Here is a 13,809-nt window from a genome sequence, read left to right as displayed (position 1 = left end):
CAAAATTTATCGATTTTCAGGCGGATTTATCGATTTGTTTTTTTTGGCAAATTTATCGATTTTCGGGGGAAATTATCGATTTTACGGGTAATTTGTCGCTTTTTCCGGCACGAATTCATAGCTTTTTCGTGAAAATCATCGATTTTTCGGCAATTTTATTGACTCTCCAGGAAATTTATCGATTTTCCGGCAAATTTATCGACTGTTCTGGAAAATTATCGATTTTCTAGGAAAATTTAACTTTTATTAAAAAAAAAAACGTCATCGCTTTTCCTACAACTTATCGATTTTTTTGTTGAAAAATGATCGATTTTCAGTTTTGTTTTTGAGTTGTTGGATTATCGATTTTTCGGGAAATTTATCGATTTTTCAAAAATATATCGACTTTCTCCCCCATCAAAACTCACCGCAACAACACCTCGCTCATTGCTTCCCTTAATCGGCGATTTACCAGTAACACACACAATTTTCTGCGACGGAACATATTCGACAACTTCACACGGGACATTTGCAATTTGTACGGCTTTTTCGACATCTGACACGTGGCGTCCCAGGTTGATTCCGTTAATTGTGACCCGGGTTCCGCCGAAAATCGATCCCTTTTTCGGCTTGAAATCCTCAATAACCGGGTTCGGGCATAGTTGGCTCGCGTTGAGCCAATTCTCCGGAATCTGTCGATTTGAGCATTGGTGCGGTCGAGCGCATTTGCTATCCAGCGAGCACCAGCCACAATCGTATTTGTCCGCGTCAAGGGTTAGGCAACGACCGCAATTTGTCGCCAGATTCTCACAAGAGTACACGTCAATCGCCAGTGAGGCCACGTTGTCGAGCACTCGATTTATTGATTTTTTTCCGACGGCAAAGCCTGTGGCACTCCAGATGACGTTGAAGCCGTATGGTGTGGAGCCGGAGCCCAGGAGAGAGGTGCCGTAGGGCTCAAAGAGCATTTCGTCGCATCTGGAATAATATTTCGTTTATTTTTGAATTTGCTGCTCAAAAATTTGTTCTCAGCTTGACGACGGGAGCTTCAAAATTAGGGTTTTTTCGGTCGAAATAGGTAAAAATGGAAAATTCAACAGAAATTCGCATTAGAGCGCACTTGCAACTTCTTGTTTTCGTATTTTTTGCTTTTCATTGTTGAAATTGAACTCAGCTCGCCGAGAGAGCTTCAGAATGACCCCCATGAAAATTTGGGTCCCTCCACGAAAACTCACGGGGTTACTGTAGTTTTCACGGTGAGACCCAAAATGAGCCTAAAATAGTCGATATGGGGGTCATTTTGAAGCTCTCAGTGAGTTGAGTTCAATTTTTCTACTAAAACTTGTAAAATCCGGAAAAAAAACTCACGTAATAGTGTCATCGGACGTTCGCATCGCGATTTTCTCATGGGTTACTGTACCATATTTGAATTCGCACTTGAAATCGCCCATAAATGTGGCATCCACGTTTTCTACCTGAAAATTGAATTTTTGATAAATAATTATTTAAAAATTTGAGATTTACGGAAATTTTTTGAGAAAAAAAAGGTTCGATTTTTTTTCAAAAATTTTTTTTACAACAAAATTTTTTTCCAAATCGTTTTTTTTATCGAATAACATTCAAAATTCCAAATTCGCATTGTTGAGCGTTTTCAAACAAGTATAATCATGACCTACTTTGTTCTAATTTGGGTCCCGCTGCGAAAACTTTGGGGTTACTGTAGTTTTCGTGGTGAGACCCAACTTTTTTCAAACTTGACGGAACCTAGGCATTATTATACTTATTTTGAAGCTCTCGATGAGCTGAATTCGAGATTTCAAATGATAATACACAATAACAAAAATTATTGGAAAAAATTTCGAAAAAACTGTTTTTTTTTCCTAATTTTTTTCTAATTTTTTTACCATTTTTCTAAATATTTTCAAATTTCCTGTACCTTTACACTAATATTTCTTCTCTCTCCAGTCGCCACAGACATTTTCGAAACAGGCGCCACAATATGGGGACACTTGCTGGGACCTTTCCGAATCGAGCTCCCGTCGCGCTGAAAAAAAAAATCCCCGGGTTACTGTATTGTTTTCGCGCGGAAATTCAAATTTTCTCACATTTAGCCCGTTGACAATATGCTGTTTGCGGCATTTATCCTCAGTCAGTTTTCCGGCTACACACTCATTCGACTCGAGACACCAGTCACACGGAAATTGGCTCGCCGAGCACGTTGAGCATGAAGTGTAGCGGTTACAGTCGTAGAAGGAGAAATTTGTAGTTGCTAGGGGAAGCTTGCTGCCTGAAATTCGAAAAAGATTAGTGAAAATTGAAAATTTAAAAATTTCCAAAAAAAAAATTTTTAAATTTTTTTTTGGGAAAACCTAGAATTTTTCAGTTTTATAGAATTCAGCTTGACGAGAGCTTCAAAATAAGTATAATCATGACCTACTTTACTCTAAGCAGGGTCCCGCAGCGAAAACTACAGTAATCCGGGGGTTTTCGTGGTGGGACCCAGCTTTTCCCCAGAATGGAGTAAGATAGGTTATTATTATACTTAAATTGAAGCTCTCGGTGGGAAAAGAGCAGAAAAATTAAGAAAAGAAAGCAAAAAAGTCAAAATACGCCGAAATGTCGAAAAAAATTTTTTTTTTTTAATTTCAAAATTGCACAATTTTTTTTCTCAAAGTTTCAAATATTTCCAGGTAATTCATAATTTATCGCTTTTGGCTCGCCGGGAGCTTCAAATTAAGTATAATCATGACACAGTTTCCTCAAATTTGAAAAAAAAATTGGGTCTCGTCGCGAAAAGTACAGTAACCTCGAAATTTTCGTCGCGAGACCCAATTTTCTACAAATTTGAGGAAAGTAGTCAGTCTAAAAACTTTTTTCAGTAAATTTGTTGACTGAGAATCACCTGAAAACAGGCAAAAATTGAGAAAATTCGCATTATTTAGGCCAAAATATTGATTTTTCAAAACTTTTTAAGAACTACTGATTTTTTTTGGAGAGTTTTCATGAATTTTCATGTTCAGCTCGCCAAGACCTTATAATCATGACAAACTTCTCTCAAATTTGGATGAAAGTTAGGTCCGCCGCGAAAACTACAGTAACCAGGGGGTTTTCGTGGTGGGACCCAAATTAGAGCAAAGTAGGTCGTGATTATACTTATTTTGAAGCTCTTAGTGAGCTGAATTTGAATTTTAAATGATATTTGATAGAAAATCAATTTGAATAAAAATTTTGTCGGAAAAAATTTTTTTGAGAAAAAAAACAATAAAAATTGAAGATTTTTTTTTCGCAACCTACCATCAGACACCACAATCAATTTAGCCGGTAAATGGTATTCATTAGTCGGAATTCGTGGCAACCGATTCATCGGCGGCGTTGCACACTTCAGTGAGCCATCAAACGGCATGGGATCGGAGACGACGGCGTCTCCGGTCGAAAATTGGAATAGGCACTGCATACGGCGACCTTTTGGTGCCTGAAGATTCTCGATAGTCACATTCAGGTAGTCGGCTGTGTTGATTTGAATTTGATCCGGTTTTACACTTCGAATTCTGGAAAAAAAATACAATTTTTCATTAAAAAAAATTTTTTTTTTTGGGATAATTCTGCAAATTTATTACTAATCAATTCGAAATCAGCATACTGCTAGCTTCAAAATGACTATAATCATGACCTATCTAGCTCCAAATTGAGCGATTTCGGGTCCCGCCACGAAATCTCTAGGGTTACTGTAGTTTTCGTGGTGGGACCCAATTTTTCTCAAAACCAGCCATGTTTATACTTTTTTTGAAGCTCTCAGTGGGCTGGAATCGAATTTTTAAATTACAACACCAAAAAACAAAAATTGTAAAAAAAAATCGATAGCAAAAATTCTGAAAATTTTTCCAGATTTTTTTTATTTTGATTTTTGTTGAAATTTCTTCAATGTATCAGTTTCAGCTCACCGAGAGCTTTATCTTAAGTATAATCATGAACTCACCTCGAAATTAAGCAATTTCGGGTCTCACCACGAAATCTCCCGGGTTACTGTAGTTTTCGTGGTAGGACCTAATTTTTTTCAAGCGTAGTCATGATTATACCCATTTTGAAGCTCTCGGCAAGCTGAATTCAATGGAATCACTGAAAATCTTATACCTTGTGAAAAAGGTAAGGTCCCACCACGAAAACTACAGTAACCAAGGTGGTTTTCGTGGTGGGACCCAACTTTTTTCAATTTAGCTAGTATGGTCGATATGGGGGGTGTCATTTTAAAGCTCTCAGTGTGAGCTGATTTGGGCCGATTTTGATTGGGAAAAAGTCAATTTCACCTTAAATTTCTGGAATTTTTCAAATTTTCACATAAAAAATTTCTAAAAATGTATGAAAATCTGCACACCTTGGACACTTTGAATTCTGAAAATCAAGCCATCCTCTCGAGGTGTGCGGAACTTCTCGTTCACACGACTCCTCCTGTGTACAGTGATTATTGCTGACACACCATCCACAATATGGGTCTCGCGACGAAAGACACGTGTCACATTGTGTGGACAGTGCTTCACATCGGGATGTTGGCATTTTGATGACTTTTGACGGGGTTAGAATGTAGACGTGCTTCCCGTCGCCGCCGAATTCCATGTCTGAGAGGATGGGCTCATTGTCGGTGAGCATTTCAGTGGCGTATTTTTCGGCGGACCTTTTTGATTCGATAAGGATCTGAAAAATTGAAGAAATCACGATTTTGCAAAAAAAAAAAAATTTTTTTCGGAAATTTTTTTTAAATTTTGATTTTTTTTTTCAAAACTGTCTTTTTTTTTTGTTCAGCTCACCGAGAGCTTCAATTTAAGTATAATGATGGCCTATCAAGCTCCAAATTAAGCAATTTTGGGTCCCACCACGAAATCTCCCGGGTTACTGTAGTTTTCGTGGTGGGACCCAAATTAGAGCAAAATAGGTCATGATTATACTTATTTTGAAGCTCTCAGTAAACTGAATACGAATATGCAAGTGATAACAGGCAAAAACAACAATTGAAAAAAATTAAATGGAAAAAAATTTCAAATAGTTTTTTTCTGAATTTTTTTTTTAGAATTTTGGCTTTTTTCCTAGAATTTCTATTTTTTCGTGTTCAGCTCACCGAGAGCTTCAATTTAAGTATAATGATGGCCTATCAAGCTCCAAATTAAGCAATTCTAGGTCCCACCACGACATCCCCCGGGTTACGGTAGTTTTCGTGGTGAGACCCAATTTCCTTCGAACCTAGTCATGATTGTACTTGTTTTGAAGCTCTCGGCAAGCTGAATTCAGTAGAATCGCTAATACAGTCTAAAAATCTCATACCTTGTGCAGTTGTCCTCCTTGTGTCCCCACAAATGCTACCGTACTCGAGCGCGTCGTGTTTATAGCGATGGCGGTGAGCAAGTTGGACGAATCCTCCATAACATACGTGGCTGACGTGGAAATTGGAGTGTCACCGCCTGGAAAATTAGAAATTTGATGAAAAATCGGATGAAAAGTAGAAAATCATATCGTAAAATTGACCCCAACCACCGTAAATCCACACAGAAGTGATATAATTTGCTATCTTTTATGCAAAAAATGTGTCAAAATTGCCGGAAGTTTAAGCCTCTCCGTAAATCGACACAAACTCTGTATCTGCGTAAATCTACACAAAAATCGCCCCGTATATCTACACAGAGCTCCATAAACCTACAGAAAAACTTTCGTTAATCGGCATGAATCTGCGTAAATTTACACAGGGAGCGCACGTAAATCTACACGATTCTCCGTAAATCTACACAGAACCCACGTAAATCTGAACTTTCTACAAAAACGTTCTACAAAAATTCCGTAAATCTACACTTTGCACTTCGTAAATCTACACACACGAAAATGCACCCGTAAATCGACACATAACTGCGTAAATCTACACTTTGTCCATCGTAAATCTACACGAAAATCCACCCGTAAATCTACATAAACCCGTTCTAGGGGTAATTTTAGCCGCTTCTTCCAAATTTTTTGTCAGTTTTTACCTAAAACTCACCAATTTTCGAGTTCACATCTTTTCCGCACTTGATTCCCTCCCATGGAAGTGTAGTAAATCGACAATCGTCATTCGACGAGAACCACGGAAGATTCTTCTTGAGTCCAGACGTTCCTTTATAACATTTCATGATATTCTGCTTGAATGATGTCTCAATTTCACGCATCGTGAACATACAAATCGCTGATTTTCCAGTCGGCTCTTGTGATCGGTACGAATTTTTGTCGCCTTCCCAGAAGACGCCGTAGAGCACCGGATCGCTTACACTGGAACAATTGCATTAATTAATTTGAAAATTTAAATTCAGCGAGGTGAGAGCTTCAAAATAAGTATAATCTTGACTACGTTTGCTGAAGCTTGAAGAAAGTTGGGTCCCACGACGAAAACTACAGTAACCCCAGAGTTTTCGCGGCGGGACCCAAATTATAGCAAAGTAGGTCATGATTATACTTGTTTGAAAGCTCTCAGCAATGCGATGTTGAAATTTTGAATGATATTCGGTGAAAAAAACGATTTGGAAAAAAAATTTTAATGTTAAAAAAAATTTTGAAAAAAAATCAAAAATTTTTTTCTCAAAAAATTATATATGGGGCTCATTTTAAAGCTTAGTGCAAACGCAATGCGCTTTTTAACAGCAAATTGTAGAATTTGCGAGTTTGAAAATAAAAATCTGAAAAACTTTAAAAAATATTTTTTCGAAAAATGTTCGCAAAAATTTGTGAAATTTGAAGCTTGCTCAATGTCTTTGATTTCATCTTTTTCAGCTCTTCTGGAGCTTCAATTTGAGTATAATAATGACCTACTTTCCTTCAATTTGAGAAAAGTTGGGTCCCACCACGAAAACTACAGTAACCCAGGAGGTTTTCGTGGCGTGACCCAATTTAAGTCGATGTGGGGGTTATTTTGAAGCTAGAAACGCAATAAATATGACAAAAGTGATAAAATTGCAAATTTGTGTAGTTTGAGAAAAAACAATTTTACGAAATTTTTCACAACTTTCCGGAACTTTTTTTTGTCAACCTTTCAGTTACGTTAAATATTTTCATTTCATCGTTTTCAGCTACTTAAGAGCTTCAAATTAAGTATAATCATGCCATACTTTCCCCCAGTTTGAACAAAGTTAGGTCCCACCACGAAAACTACAGTAACCCAGGAGGTTTTCGTGGTGGGACCCGAATTGGACAAAACATGGCCGATACGGGGGTCATTTTGAAGCTAAAAACATGAGAAATACAATAGTAGTATTAAAACTGGAAAATTTTGAAGTTTGGAAAAAAAATTTGTTTTTTGGAATTTTTTTAACAAAAATGTTTTTCAATATTTTTTCAAAATTTTTCCCAATTTCTCACCTAATATCCAGCGACTTTGCCAATTCATATCCGGCACGTGTGACATATACATCTTGAACCAAATTGAATTCCACACCATTCTGAGTGCATTCCAACGGTACTTCAGTATAACTATGAAAGTTCTTATCCCCAGTACAGACACGGACAAGTCTCGATTGAATCGATGAATCATCAGCAATGTTGACACGTTGCCGAGTTACAAAATACGCATAGTCTCCCGATTCGAAACCGTTGATGTAGTCGATTCTGGAAAAATGTTGGGGAAATTTGGGGTAAAATTAGGAATTCTTAGAAGAAATCCCTAGTTTTATAGTAGAAAATAAACGAAAAATTGTGAAATCTGCTTAGAAATCAGAAATTGAATGAAACATTTCAAAAAAAAATTTTTTAATATGAAAAAAAATTTTCGAAAATTTTTTTTTTCAAATTTTTTGAAAAATATATTTTTTCGGAATCGTTTTATAAAATTTCGATTTCAGCTCACCGAGAGCTTCAAAATAAGTATAATCATGCCATACTTTTCTCGATTTCGGGTCCCGCCACGGAAAATCCCGGGTTACTGTAGTTTTCGTGGTGAGACCCAACTTTCTTCCAAATTTGAGGGAAGTATGTCATAATTATACTTATTTTGAAGCTCTCAGTGAGCTAAATTCAAAAATGCAAAGAAAAATGAAAAATCTAGAATTTTAGAAAAAAAGTGTTTTTGAAAAATTTGAGATTTTTTTAAAAAAATTTTCAACTTTTTCGAAAATTTCAATACAATTTGAAACTCACTGTTTATTTTATTGACAATTTTACATGTAAGATATGAAAAGTCTAATACTTAGAAGCTTCTCAGAAAATACAAAAAAAAAGTTCGTTTTTTTTTCTTTTTTTTTTACTTTTTTTTTTTTTCAGATTTATAATTTTTTTTTGGATTTTTCTCATTAATTTTTGATTTCAGCTAACCGAGAGCTTTAACTTGAATATAATCATGCTATTTTTCCCTCCGAAAAAAAAGTTGAGTCCCACCACGAAAACTACCGTAACCCGGGGGATTTCGTGGTGGGACCCAATTTTTTGCGTTTTTAGTATTTTCGGCCAAATGATAAAATAATTTTTCCTATCAAAAAAATGAAGATTTTCAAAAATTAAAAAAAAACATTTATTTGAAATTTTTTTTGAAATAATTTTCTCTACATTTTTCATATTCAATTTAGACTTCAGCTCACCGAGAGCTTCAATTTAAGTATAATCATGACATATTTCCCTCCATTCAAAAAAAGTTGGGTCTCGCAACGAAAACTCCCGGGTTACTGTAGCTTTCGTTGTGGGACCCGATCTGGAGCAAATTAGGTCATGCTTGTACCTATTTTGAAGCTCTCGGTAAGCTGAATCTGAAAATTTACACTAAAATCATAATTTTTGAAAAACAAAAAAGTTTAGAAAAAAATTTCGAAATTTCAAAAAAACATTTTTTTTTAATCGATGTTTTTTTTTCAATTTTTCAATTTTTTTTCTAAAAATATATAGTTTTATTCGAAAATTTTCAAACAACTCACTGATACTTATAATATCCTCTACTCCGATAATCCAACGAGACATGAGTTCCACCATAAAGTCCCGGAAACACAACTTCAAAAGCTTTTTGCGGTCTCAAAAACAGCGAAGAGACAGACATTCGATCATGATCTCCACTTCCGATAGTTGCTCCAACGTATAAAACTGGCTCAGAGCTTAGATTCGCCGGGCCGGAGCCCACGAATATCACGACGGATGATGACGTGTCATTTGAGACACGTGGCTCAATGGCTTCTGATATCACTTCTGAGATGTTGTGTAAGTTACGGAGACGGCAGCGACCCTGGAATATAGTTTTTGTGGAAATTTTCGCGAATTATTGATTTTTGGAAAAATTAAATTTTTCAACAAAAAACTTTTTTTTTCGAATTTTTCCATCATTGAATATTTTTCTCAATTGTTTTATTTTTCGTATTCAGCTCACCAAGCGCTTCAAAATAAGTATAAACATGCCTAGGTTCTGTCAAATTTGAAAAGTTTTGGGTCCCACCACGAAAACTACAGTAACCCGGGAGATTTCGTTGCGAGACTCAATGTTAGTCAAATTGGAGCAAAGTTGGTCATGATTATACTTAAATTGTAGCTCTCAGTGAGTTTAATACAAATATTTTATCAAAATTTGAGATTTTTAGGTTTTCAAAATTTTTGAAAAAAAAAATTTTCAATTTTTTTCCAGATTCTTTTTAAAAGTTTTGCGTTAATAAATCGGTTTTGGCTTGTTTAGAGCTTTAAAATGCGTATAAACATGCCTAGGTTTCGCGTAACTTGGTTCCCACCAGGAAAACTACAGTAACCCGGGATATTTCGTTTCGGGACCCAGTTTTAGTCAAATTCCATGCAACCTAGTCATGGTTATACTTATTTTGAAGCTCCCGATGAGCTTAATACGAATATTTTATCAAAATTTGAGATTTTTAAAATTAAAAAAAAAGTTTGTTAAAAAATCCAGATTTTTTTCTCAATGTTCTAGTTATTCGAATTTTGCGTCATTAAATCGTTTTTGGCTTGCTTAGAGCTTTAAAATGCGTATAAACATGCCTAGGTTCCACAAAACTTGGGTCCCACCAGGAAAACTACAGTAACCCGGGAGATTTCGTTGCGGGACCCAGTTTTAGTCAAATTCCATGCAACCTAGTCATGATTATACTTATTTTGAAGCTCTCGTTGAGCTAAATTCAAAAATCATTCTTAAAATTTTGAAAATTGAAAATTTTTGACAATTTTGAAAAAAAAATAGGTTGTTTTTCGTAATTTTCCAAAAAATTCGAAAAAGTTACCTGATACAAATTGCTGCATTCAATAAGTTTCGATGATTTATCATAAACTGATAATGCTTTTGTGTGTGAATTCGTTCGAGACAACTGATGACGGCATTCCTCACGGTTTCGAGCGTCTGAAAATTTAAAAGTTTTGGGATTTTTTCACGTTTGGGGAGGTTTTGAGCCCCGATTTCGAGCATTTTGAAGTATAATTAAAAGTGGTTTTCACAAATTTTTAGTAGGTTCTGATCAGTTTTAACAAAATGTTTTACCAATTTTCTGTCAAAGTTGGCTATTTTTCGCATATTTTCAGTTTTTTCAGCTAATTTCTGCCTATTTTCAGTAAATCTTGGTTATTTTCAGTCATATTTGGCATATTTTTAATCGACTTTTGCCACTTTTTCGCATATTTTCAGTCAATTTAGGTTAGTTTTAGACAATTTTTGGCAACCATTTCAATCAACTTTTGACAATTTTAGATAGTTTTTGCCTCATTTTAGCCAATTTTTGCCAATTTTCAGATAATTTCTGGCTGGTTTTAGGCTATTTTCAGCCAAAATTTCCCAATTTTGTCCCAAAAATTTCGGCTATTTTCAGTCTTGTTTGGCAAATTTTTAAAGCTATTTTCAGCCAATTTCGCAGAGTTTTTGCCAATTCTCGCCAATTTTTGCCAGTTTTCAGTCGATTTCGCCTACTTTCTGCTATTTTAGGCTATGCCCAGCCCATTTTTGAACAATTTTTTGCAATTTTCGCCTATTTTCAGTCAAATTTTGGCTATTTTTAGCCAATTATCTGCTATTTTCAGTCTTTTTTTCAGCCAAATTTCACCTATTTTCTCCCAACAATTTCGGCTATTCCAACCCAATTTTCCCCATTTTTTGGCCAAAAAAAACCCCTTAGCTTCACTTTTTCCACTAACTAACTACTTCAAATCTATATCTTCCCCCATCCATCCATCCATTTTCGGCATTCCTTTGTCATTTTATAAGTGTATTCTCCTCCCCCGAAAATCCTCTCAAAGCTACTTATATTCCCCTTTTTAAATCAGGAAGAAGAAGGCAGAATAGTCTCCATCCGCCAACATGTGTGGAGGAGGAGAGATTATGGTAATTAGGGTTATCCGTGTGGACCCCTAATTTGGAGCATTTTGGAGCAAGTACACGGAGAAAAGGGGGAAATTTGACTAAGTTGTCCGAGTAATTTATGACATTTTGGGATGGATGGAGGAGAGAATTTGGAGATTTTGTGGTGTTTTTAGGCAAATTTTTGTAATTTTCAAGATTTTTAATGTGATTTTGAGTGGAAAAAAGAATAAAACAGTGTCGAGTTCTGAAAATTTTTGCAAAAATGGTTATTTTGAAATTTTTGAAAAAAAAAAATTTTTTTTTGGAATTAAAAAAAAATTGAAATTTTTCAAAAAATTACTTTTATTCGGAAATAAAGAGAATTCTGTGTAGATTTTTATGTGAAATTTTGTGAAGAAATTTTAAGAAATTTTAATTATATATATTTTTTTAATTTTTATTTAATTTAGAATTTGTATTTTTAAGAAAAAATTAAATTTTGGTGAGTTTTCAGCTTTTTAATAAAGTTCTAAGTTGTATGGCCATAATTTCTTTTATTTTTGGTAAATTAAAAAAATTCCAAAAAAAAAACAATTTTTTTGCTGGTATAATTTCTTTAAAGAATTTTTTTTGTTCTGGAAATGAAGAAATGATTTTCAGTGAAAAATAGGTGATTTCATTCTAAAATTACAAAAGAATTGAAGTTTTATGAATTTTTGAAATTTTGGGAAAAAATTTTTTTTTTAATTTTTGAAAAAAAATCCAAGATCACTTTTTTTCAGAAATGAAGCGAATTCTGTGGATTTTTAGGCAAAATTTAGTTATTTTTCAGATTTTTCATGCGATCTTATGTGAAAAATTTGAATATACAATTTTTTTTATGGAAGTTGAAAAAAAAATTGTTTTGGAAAAAAAAAAAGAAATTTTGTGAATTTTTAGGTAAATTGGAAAATAATGGAAAAATTTTTTTCAATAGGGAAAAATAAAAAAATAAAAATCAATAAATTTGGGGGTTTTTAATTGAAAAAAAAATTTCGAAAAAAAAAATTTTTTTTTCGGAATGAAAAAAAAAATTGATTTTTTATCGATTTTTTCCAAATTTTTCGCCAAAAAAACCCACTTACCACGACACAATGGCGAATCATCTTGAGGTCCAGTTTGTACATGTCTTCTTACAGTTAAATCGGCACTTGTCAGGTCATAAAGACTATTGACAGCACCAACAAATACCCGTGTGGTCGATGGATCGATTGCCTGCAAATAAAATTTAATTTTTTTTTGTAGATTATCGATTTTTAGTGGAAAATTTGAGAAAAATCCGTTGAAAATAATCGAAATTCTCGATTTTCCAGAGTCGCCACACGTGAAATGAGTGCTACCGTACCTATACGGGTCTCGCCACAATTAGGATTACTGTATCTTTGAATTTAAATGTTACAAGTATCGATTTTTTGGTGAAAATTCGAGAAAAACATGTTGAAAATCAATAAATTCTCGATATTTTGCCCCTCCGGCATACGTTAAACGAGTCCTACCGTACCTACATGGTCCCGCAAAGATTAGGATTACTGTAGTTAGAAATATTAATGGTAAAATCATCAATTTTCGGTTGAAATTTGAAGATCTTTGATGAAAAGTCGAGAAAAAAACCTGTTAAAATCAATAAATTTCCGATTTTTTCTCTCCGGCACACGTTAAACTAGTGCTACCGTAGCTATATGGGTCCCGCCACGATTTTGTCGGTCTCACAACGAAAATGGGTTACTGTAGCGATAGTTTCACGTGTACTTTTTTCGGAAAAAATCGATTTTTGTCGAAAAATTATTTGGTTTTTTTTTTTGGAAATTTTTTAAATTTGTGCAATTTTGTACAAATTTTTACATATTTTCAGAAGAAGGGTCTCGTCACGAAAATGGGTAACGGTAGCACATTGCGATTTTCGAAGAAATATCGATTTTTGGTTAAATTTGCCACTTTTCCAGGCTTTTTTCGATATTTTTTGAATTTTCAAGAAACTGAGCATTTTGGGTACTACAGCGACTGGTGGGTACGGTAGCAGTAATTTCACGTGTGCGATCTTTCGGGAAATTATCGATTTTTCGGCAAATTTGCCGAAATGTGATTTCACCCGGGTTTTTACAGTTTTTTTTTGAGTTTGTGCGAAGTTTCACGAAAATTAACATTTTGGGTCTCACACCGACAAGGGTTACGGTAACAGTGAATTTAAGTGTGCGAATTTATTAGATTTTAGCGATTTTTACTTTTTTTTAAATTGATTTTTCGTGATATTTTTAATAATTTCAATGGCATTCCGCAAAATTAGAACAAAAAATCCAACAATTTTTATTGATTTTTATCAAATTTTTCATATTTTCAAAAAAAAACCATTTTTTAGGGTCAAATTTTCTGATTTTTTCGGTTTTTCCAAATAAAAAACTCACCATTTTTTCAAAAACCTCATGTCCATCATGGCTTGGATTCTTGAAAACTAGATTATCATCGATCGAATAGACATTTTTCGAGCCGGCGGCGGCGGCGGCGACGCCGAAAATGATGAAAAATTGGAGAAATGTGGGCAT

General features: G+C 34.5%; 1 protein-coding gene across 6 annotated transcripts in view; it reads right to left on the bottom strand.

Annotated features, from left to right (window-relative positions):
* The window catches only part of plx-1 (Sema domain-containing protein), a gene marked incomplete at both ends in the record, with an annotated part of 24,875 nt that extends 11,066 nt beyond the window's left edge, over positions 1-13,809 (bottom strand). For 2 of the 6 annotated variants that reach the window (NM_067617.6, NM_001307625.3), the window contains 13 exons: positions 408-957; positions 1,348-1,454; positions 1,916-2,023; positions 2,085-2,266; positions 3,274-3,527; positions 4,352-4,668; positions 5,293-5,429; positions 5,999-6,264; positions 7,348-7,593; positions 8,889-9,190; positions 10,185-10,300; positions 12,355-12,484; positions 13,672-13,809. In NM_067617.6, coding sequence (NP_500018.3) covers positions 408-957; positions 1,348-1,454; positions 1,916-2,023; positions 2,085-2,266; positions 3,274-3,527; positions 4,352-4,668; positions 5,293-5,429; positions 5,999-6,264; positions 7,348-7,593; positions 8,889-9,190; positions 10,185-10,300; positions 12,355-12,484; positions 13,672-13,809 — 2,853 coding nt within the window. Of the gene's footprint in view, positions 1-407; positions 958-1,347; positions 1,455-1,915; positions 2,024-2,084; positions 2,267-3,273; positions 3,528-4,351; positions 4,669-5,292; positions 5,430-5,998; positions 6,265-7,347; positions 7,594-8,888; positions 9,191-10,184; positions 10,301-12,354; positions 12,485-13,671 lie in introns of those variants that run through there. The other 4 variants (NM_001307626.3, NM_001307627.3, NM_001307629.3 and 1 more) reach the window with 2 other exon arrangements.

This window comes from Caenorhabditis elegans, chromosome IV (genome assembly GCF_000002985.6).
Source record: "Caenorhabditis elegans chromosome IV".
NCBI lineage: Eukaryota > Metazoa > Nematoda > Chromadorea > Rhabditida > Rhabditidae > Caenorhabditis > Caenorhabditis elegans.
Note: the sequence above shows the minus strand (reverse complement) of the source record. Positions and strands in the feature narration are given on the sequence as shown.